This window comes from Scyliorhinus canicula, chromosome 12 (genome assembly GCF_902713615.1).
Source record: "Scyliorhinus canicula chromosome 12, sScyCan1.1, whole genome shotgun sequence".
Lineage (NCBI taxonomy): Eukaryota > Metazoa > Chordata > Chondrichthyes > Carcharhiniformes > Scyliorhinidae > Scyliorhinus > Scyliorhinus canicula.
The window spans coordinates 107,702,901-107,710,761 of NC_052157.1; the positions used below are offsets into that span (position 1 = coordinate 107,702,901).

At 58.4% G+C, this 7,861-nt stretch overlaps 1 protein-coding gene across 1 annotated transcript in view; it reads right to left on the minus strand.

Moving 5' to 3' along the window:
- Positions 1 to 7,809, minus strand: part of LOC119974317 (scavenger receptor cysteine-rich domain-containing group B protein) — a 49,696-nt gene extending 41,887 nt beyond the window's left edge. The window contains exon 1 of the mRNA XM_038813089.1: positions 7,707 to 7,809. Coding sequence (XP_038669017.1) covers positions 7,707 to 7,809 — 103 coding nt within the window. The remainder of the gene's footprint in view (positions 1 to 7,706) is intronic.
- Between the last annotated feature and the right edge of the window lie 52 nt (positions 7,810 to 7,861).

The following is a 7,861-nucleotide window of genomic DNA, read 5'->3' on the forward strand; positions in this document are numbered from 1 at the left end:
TACTTCTGCGGCCAGCAGAAGCACCCTCGCCAACGCTGCCCGGCCCGCACAGCGACCTGCAAAACTTGTGGCAAGAAAGGCCACTTTGCAGCGGTGTGTCAGTCCCGGACGGTCGCCGCTATCGCACCGCAGGTCCCCTCGCCTCAGCCGCTCCCTCAATGGGCCCCGCCGTCGGCTTCTCCCGACCCCACGTGCGATCAGTGGGCGCCGCCATCTTTTGCCGCCCCCGCCACGTGCGTTCCATGGGCGCCGCCATTTTGTTCCGACCCCATGACGGGCGCTCCATGGACGCCGCCATTTTACCCACAGGTGCTGGGGATGCCAACATCTAGACTCCAGGGGCCGCCATCACGGGACACGGGTCGCTACCGCTCCGCGTCGGACTCATCGGACTCAACCGCCGACCAACCACTGCTCGCCTCCGTTACGCTCGACCAGTCCCGCCCTCGCAGCCTGGCACCCTCTTCCACATCGGTGCTGGTCAACGGCCATGTGACCTCCTGCCTCATCGACTCCGGGAGCACCGAGAGCTTCGTCCACCCAGACACGGTAAGGCGCTATTCCCTTGCGATCCATCCCGCTGACCGGCAGATCTCCCTTGCCTCCGGTTCCCACTCTGTCCCTATCCGGGGTTTCTGCCTGATTAAACTTACTGTACAGGGCGTAGATTTCGACCGTTTCCGTCTGTACATTCTCCCCGACCTCTGCACTTCCCTCTTACTAGGCCTGGATTTCCAGTGCAATCTCCAGAGCCTCACCCTCAAATTCGGCGGACCCCTACCTCCCCTCACCGTTTGCGGCCTCGCGACCCTCAAGGTCGAGCCTCCCTCCCTCTTTGCCAATCTGACTGAGGATTGCAAGCCCGTCGCCACCAGGAGCAGACGGTACAGCACCCAGGACAAGGCCTTCATCAGGTCCGAAGTCCAGCGGCTGCTTCGGGAGGGTATCATCGAGGCCAGCAACAGCCCTTGGAGAGCCCAGGTGGTAGTGGTTAAGACTGGGGAGAAGCACAGGATGGTCGTGGACTACAGCCAGACCATCAACCGGTACACGCAGCTCGACGCGTACCCCCTCCCCCGCATTTCTGAGATGGTCAATCAGATTGCACAGTACCGGGTCTTCTCTACTATTGACCTGAAATCCGCCTACCACCAGCTCCCCATCCGTAAATCGGACCGTCCCTACACTGCCTTCGAGGCAGACGGTCGTCTGTACCAATTTCTGAGGGTTCCCTTCGGCGTCACGAATGGGGTCTCGGTCTTTCAGCGGGAAATGGACCGAATGGTTGACCGGTACGGGCTGCAGGCCACCTTCCCGTACCTCGATAATGTCACCATCTGCGGCCATGACCAGCAGGACCATGATGCCAACCTTCATAAATTCCTCCACACCGCGTCTCTCCTTAATCTCACGTACAACAAGGAGAAATGCGTGTTCCGCACAGACCGCTTAGCTATCCTTGGCTACGTAGTCCAAAACGGACTACTGGGGCCCGATCCCAACCGCATGCGCCCCCTCATGGAGCTTCCGCTCCCCCACTGCCCCAAGGCCCTCAAACGCTGCCTTGGGTTTTTCTCTTATTACGCCCAGTGGGTCCCGCAATACGCAGACAAGGCCCGGCCACTTATCCAGTCCAGACATTTTCCCCTCTCGGCCGAGGCACAACAGGCCTTCGCCTGCATTCGATCTGACATAGCCAGGGCGGGGATGCACGCCGTAGACGAGACTCTGCCTTTCCAAGTAGAGAGCGACGCTTCAGATGTCGCTCTTGCCGCCACACTAAATCAGGCCGGCAGACCCGTGGCATTCTTTTCACGCACCCTCCACGCCTCTGAAATTCGGCATTCCTCTGTCGAAAAGGAAGCCCAGGCAATCGTTGAAGCGGTGCGGCACTGGAGGCATTACCTGGCCGGCAGGAGATTCACTCTCCTCACTGACCAACGGTCGGTAGCCTTCATGTTCAACAACACGCAGCGGGGCAAGATCAAGAACGACAAAATCTTGCGGTGGAGAATCGAGCTCTCCACCTTTAACTACGAGATCTTGTATCGCCCCGGCAAGCTCAACGAGCCCCCAGACGCCCTCTCCCGAGGTACATGTGCCAGCGCACAATTGAACCAGCTCCGTGCCCTGCACGAGAGCCTTTGCCATCCGGGGGTCACTCGCTTGTACCATCTGATCAAAGCCCGCAATCTGCCCTACTCCGTCGAGGAAGTACGGACAGTCACCAGAGACTGCCAGGTCTGTGCGGAGTGCAAGCCGCACTTCTACCGGCCAGATCGCGCGCGCCTGGTGAAAGCATCCCGCCCCTTTGAACGCCTCAGCGTGGATTTCAAAGGGCCCCTTCCCTCCACCGACCGCAACACCTACATCCTTAGTGTGGTCGACGAGTTTTCTAGGTTCCCCTTCGCCATCCCATGCCCGGATATGACGTCTGCCACCGTCATCAAAGCCCTGGATTCCATTTTTGCCCTGTTCGGTTTCCCCGACTATATCCACAGTGACCGGGGATCCTCGTTCATGAGCGATGAGCTGCGTCAGTTCCTGCTCAGCAGGGGTATCGCCTCCAGCAGGACGACCAGCTACAACCCCCGGGGAAACGGGCAGGTAGAGAGGGAGAACGGGACGGTATGGAGGGCCGTCCAGCTGGCCCTACGGTCCAGGAACCTCCCAGCCGCTCGCTGGCAGCAGGTCCTCCCTGATGCGTTCCATTCCATTCGGTCGCTACTGTGCACCGCAACTAACAGTACACCCCATGAACGTGTTTTTGCCTTCCCCAGGAAGTCCACATCCGGAGTGTCGCTCCCGACCTGGCTCACGACTCCGGGCCCAGTCCTTCTCCGTAGGCATGTCCGGCACCACAAGGCGGAACCCCTGGTGGACAAGGTACGCCTTCTCCACGCCAACCCTCAGTATGCCTACGTGGAGTTCCCCGACGGCCGCCAGGACACAGTCTCGCTCCGGGACCTGGCTCCCTCAGGTGCCGATCCCATGCCCACACACCTTCCTGCGCCAACCCCAGCGCCCCCCTTTTCGTCCCCATCAGGTCCATCCCTCATCCCCCTGCCCGCCCTGGAGGACATGGAAGATTTCGGCTTGCTCTCGGAGTCCTCCCGCCAGCTGCCAGCACCAACACCGCCAGCACCTGCACCATCGGGGCCATCACCGCCGGTGCCGACATCACCACCACAGCTACGCCGATCACAGCGGAACGTCCGACCACCGATTCGGCTCAACCTGTAACCTACTAACCGGATGGACTCTTGATTTTCCATGTTGGACCCTCTTGTAAATAGTTTCTTTTATATTACAGTTACATGTCACCCCCGCCGGACTCATTTTTTACAGGGGGTGAATGTGGTGAGATAACCACTGTAGTTAGGTGAGTCATGTGTACTGCAGTAGGGGGATGTATGCCTGTACCTGTAATACAGGTTCCTCCGGTCAGCCCCTGCCGGCTAGCTCCGCCCACAGGGAGTTGTGTATAAATATGTATGAGAGCTGCTCAGTCCCTCAGTCTACAGTTTGCGGATGGAGGGACAACATCGTACAGCAATAAAGCCTCTATTGTACCAGTCTCTCGGCCTTATGTATAATTGTTAGCGCCACATGGTCCAACATGACTGCGTTGAGTTGCGGGTAGTCGGCGGATCGATCAGCTGTGCTGGAGTGGCCCCGTGATGACTGTCCGCTGAGGTCGTAGTCGTCGAGGTGAGGGTCGGTTGATGGGCAAGATGGCGGCCCCCGTTGATCGCATGTGGCGGGTGCTGAAGAAGATGGCATCCAAGATGGCCGCCCCATGGATCGCATGTGGCAGGCGGCGAGGAAGATGGCGTCCAAGATGGCGGCCCCCATGAATCGCACGTGGCCGGCCGCGTGGAGGAGGGTTGCCAAGATGGCGGCCCCCATGAGTCGCACATGTTGGGTGGGGGCGGAGTCGGCAGACACGCCGCAGCAATACGGGGCCTGCGGGCCTGTGAGTTTGGGAGGCGAGTGCTCTGGACTGTGGGGGAGTTTGGAGTTTTTGATTTTGCGAGGCATACTCGGGCATAGTGTCCTTTGCAACCGCAGCTGCTGCAGGTCGCGTTGCGGGCCGGGCAGTGCTGCCGTGGGTGTTGGGGCTGGCCACAAAAATGGCACGCTGGCGCTCCATAGTGGGTGGGTGGCCCCGCGGCGCAGGCCTGGGGCAGTCGCTGGTCGGGGGCCCACGATGGGGTTGCTTGGTCCGCGAGGAATGAGTTCAAACTGCGGAATGCAACCTCCATAGTCGTAGCTAACTCTACCGTGTCCTCCAAGTTCTGGGCCCCTTTTTCAAGCAATCGCTGGCGACATAGTTAGACCTGAGCCCTGCAACGTATACATCAACTACAACGAGTTCCATATGTTGGGAGGTTGTTACAGCCTGAAAATGACAGTCCCGAGCAAGGGCTTTTAAATCGCGCAGAAAGTCTTCTAACGACTCTGCGGGGCGCTGGCAGCGAGTCGTGAAAATGTGCCGCGCGTGGACCTCGTTAATCGGCCGCATGTACAGTCGGTCGAGTATAGCCAGGGCTTCAGTATATGAGGTGGTACAATTGAGTTGCGTAGAGATACGATGGCTCACCCGTGCGTGCAGTAGGCTGAGTTTCTGCTCCTCTGTAGTCTCGGATGTGCTTGATTCAGCCAGGTAGGCCTTGAAACATCGAAGCCAGTGTAGGAAGATTTCCTTCGCCTCTGCAGCCTGCAGGTCGAGTTCTAGTCGATCAGGTTTGAGGACTGATTCCATAGTAGTTTTCTTCAAGTTTTCTAAGACTATTAAATTGATGTGACCATCAATTCACTAGACACACGATTGGAAGTAAACTGTGGTTTTAATAGTCTTACAACTGACCCAGCCTGCGACCAGAGGAACTTAGAGCAGGGCTTACGGCTGCAGCACTTTATACTTCCGGTAGTGGGAGGGGCCATGGGCAGAGCCATGGGCGGAGCCAAGGGTGGAGCCCTGTACAAGCTCCTCATCTCCCCCTATGGGCAGAGCCGCGCAACGGCTCACGTACAGAGCCCACAAGGACATAATACAACACAATGCAATACAGTGTGAATTACAATACAGTATAATTCACCACAGTACCGTTGGCTGATTCGCCGGAACTGCGCTCACCAGCCCCTCGCTAACAAGGGAGAGCAGCACCTAAACCGCTCCTGCACAGCCAACACCACACAGCTCGCAGTTATGCCACCAAGGAGACCAGCCCCAAGATTCAGGGATGTTACCTGGGCAGATTATTGGACGTGCTAGAGGCCGGACAGGATGCCCTGTTCCCCTGAGGGTCTCAGAGGTTCAGCCATGGGGCAGCTAATGCTACCTGGGAGGAAGTGGCTGTGGCAGTCAGTTCATGGAGCGTTACCAGGAGGACCGGCACCCAATGCTGTAAGAGGATGAACGACCTCCACCAAGGATGGGTTGGCACCGGACTCCCGACTCCACCCACCCCCACAATGCACCTGACACCGTTCCTTGCTCCAGCCTACCCAAGTCCAACTGTGCTGCCCATGCCACCCCACGCCCACCCCCTCATACTCCCCATCTCCCCCATACTCCCCATCCCCATTCCCCCATACTTCCCATCCTCCCCGCATATGCCCCATCTCACTCCTCACCCAAACCAGCAGCACTCCATGCCCCCATGGTGAACGACGTGTAGAATCATAGAATCCCTACAGCGCAGAAAGAGGCCATTTGGCCCATCAAGTCTGTACTGACCCTCGGAAAGAGCACCCTACCGTGGCACACAGTCCCATTTGGGTACCAGTCAGATGCTGAGCCTCTGGACCAGATTTACCCGGAGTAGTTGTAGTTGATAGGGTGCGGCCAAGAGATTCAATGGGGAATGCCAGCAACACTCCAGGACGTCCACAGTCGATCGGAGGAGTCCCAGGGGCTACAGGTGCAGGGAATGTCGCCGGCGATGCGTGACACCGAGGCCAACACTGCTAGGATGGCAACCATAGTGGAGAGCTTGGTGCACAATGCCGGCAACATGAGTGGAGGTGTCCAAGGCGTATCTCAGCCGTGACCCAGTACCAGGTGGACCTTGATGAGGCGTTGCGGGGGATGTCCGAATCTCAGTTGACCATTGCCGAGGCCCCCCAGAGCACATACTGGTCGCCGGGGGAGGTCTCCCATTCTCAGGTGGGCATAGCTGAGATGCTGTGGAACATGTCTCAGTCACTGAGGAATGACGGACGAGGCGATGTCCTGTGGGAAGCGGGCGAGGATGAGGGCCTTCCTGGCCCTCCAGGCTTGTCAGACCCTCACCGCTGCTGCCTGTCAGCCCCTCCTGGTCCATTGCCTCCTTGACTTTGTCCTCCTCTTCGGAGGTGGCCACCTATTCCTCCTCCTCCATGTCCAGCACGCTGCCCCGCTGCTGTGCCAGGTTGTGGAGGGCACAACCAACCATGGTCAACACTAACGGTCAATCCCGTGGGAAATTTAGGCTGAAGTGAAACCAAGTTTTGGACTCCTGCCGAATTCTTCCCCCATCCCTCGCCATTGATGCTGCTGATGAGATCATGGGAGAATTCAGTTTTTACCAAGAAAGTGGGGCAGAATTCTCTGACCCTGAGGCTAAGTATTGATGCCATCATAGGCCCCCAGGAGCAGCGAGTGCCCGACAGGGGGCCAGCACGGCACTGGAGTGACTCACGCAGCTCCAGCTGCCGATACCGGCGGCAAACGCGTGCTGCGGTCGGCGCAAATTTGCGCATGCGCGCCAGCTTCCTTTCCCGCGTCAGCCCCGACGCAACATGGCGGAGAGCTACAGGGGACGGTGCGGAGTAAAAGAGGCCCCCACCAGGAGAAGCCGGCCTGCCGAAGGGCCACCTGGAGACGGATCCCCCCTCCCCCCCCCCACCAACATGTCGCCCCCCCCCCGCAGGATGGACGCCGAGGTCCCGCCGGGTAAGACCACATGTGAACGGCACCGGTGCCACTCGGCCCATCCCGTGCGGAGAATCACCGCGGGGGGCCGCGAGAATCAGTGGACCGGCGTCAGGGCGGCGTCGCGTGAATCGTGCCCGGCCCGGCGATTCTCCAACCCGGCCCCGGGGTCAGAATCCCTCCTCCGGTATCTGGTCGATATCGATCAGAAAATAAAGATTGAAAATAATATAATTGTGTTTAAACTCATAAGGAAAGAAATATTAAATAAACTGATTCAACTCAAAGAGGCTAAAACCCGTGGTCCAGATGGATTGCTTCAGCAGTTCTCAAAAGAATCTAGAAAAGGGATAGCAAAGGCACGACAGAGGCACGACCATTTATCTGAAACCCTTGGGGCTGATTGTCTTTTGGTATTCAGATATTTCCAGACCAACTTTACATACAGTGGGCCAGGGGCCAGTCTACTTGCATGATAATAGCCTCAGCTCCAGCTAGCCATACTTTACAAATACGAGGTTGTCCCTTAATTTGCCTACTTTCACACAACCTGGGCTGGATTCTCTGTGTTCACGTCGGCGCGGGGGCGGAGAATCACAATTTAGGCGAGAATCGTAGCGTAGGCGGGACATTGACAGAGGCCCCCCCACCCCCCGCGATTCTCCCGGCAAAACTGGCCAAGTTCCCGACGGCGTGGTTTTAACCACGTAGTGGCCGTCGGGAACCTCGGTTGGCGGCTGCGGACTCAGTCCATGACCTCCCTGGTAGGGGGCGGGGGATCAAGTACCGGGGTGGGGGGGCCTTATGTGCGGCCAGGGCAACAATCGGGCGTGTAATATGTGGCGGCACGGGGCCGATCGTTGGGACCTTCTTTCCTCGTCCAGGTCCATCGGCTGAGTCCGCCATCACGTTCGGCGCGACCGCTTGAGGCCGCTGCCGTGC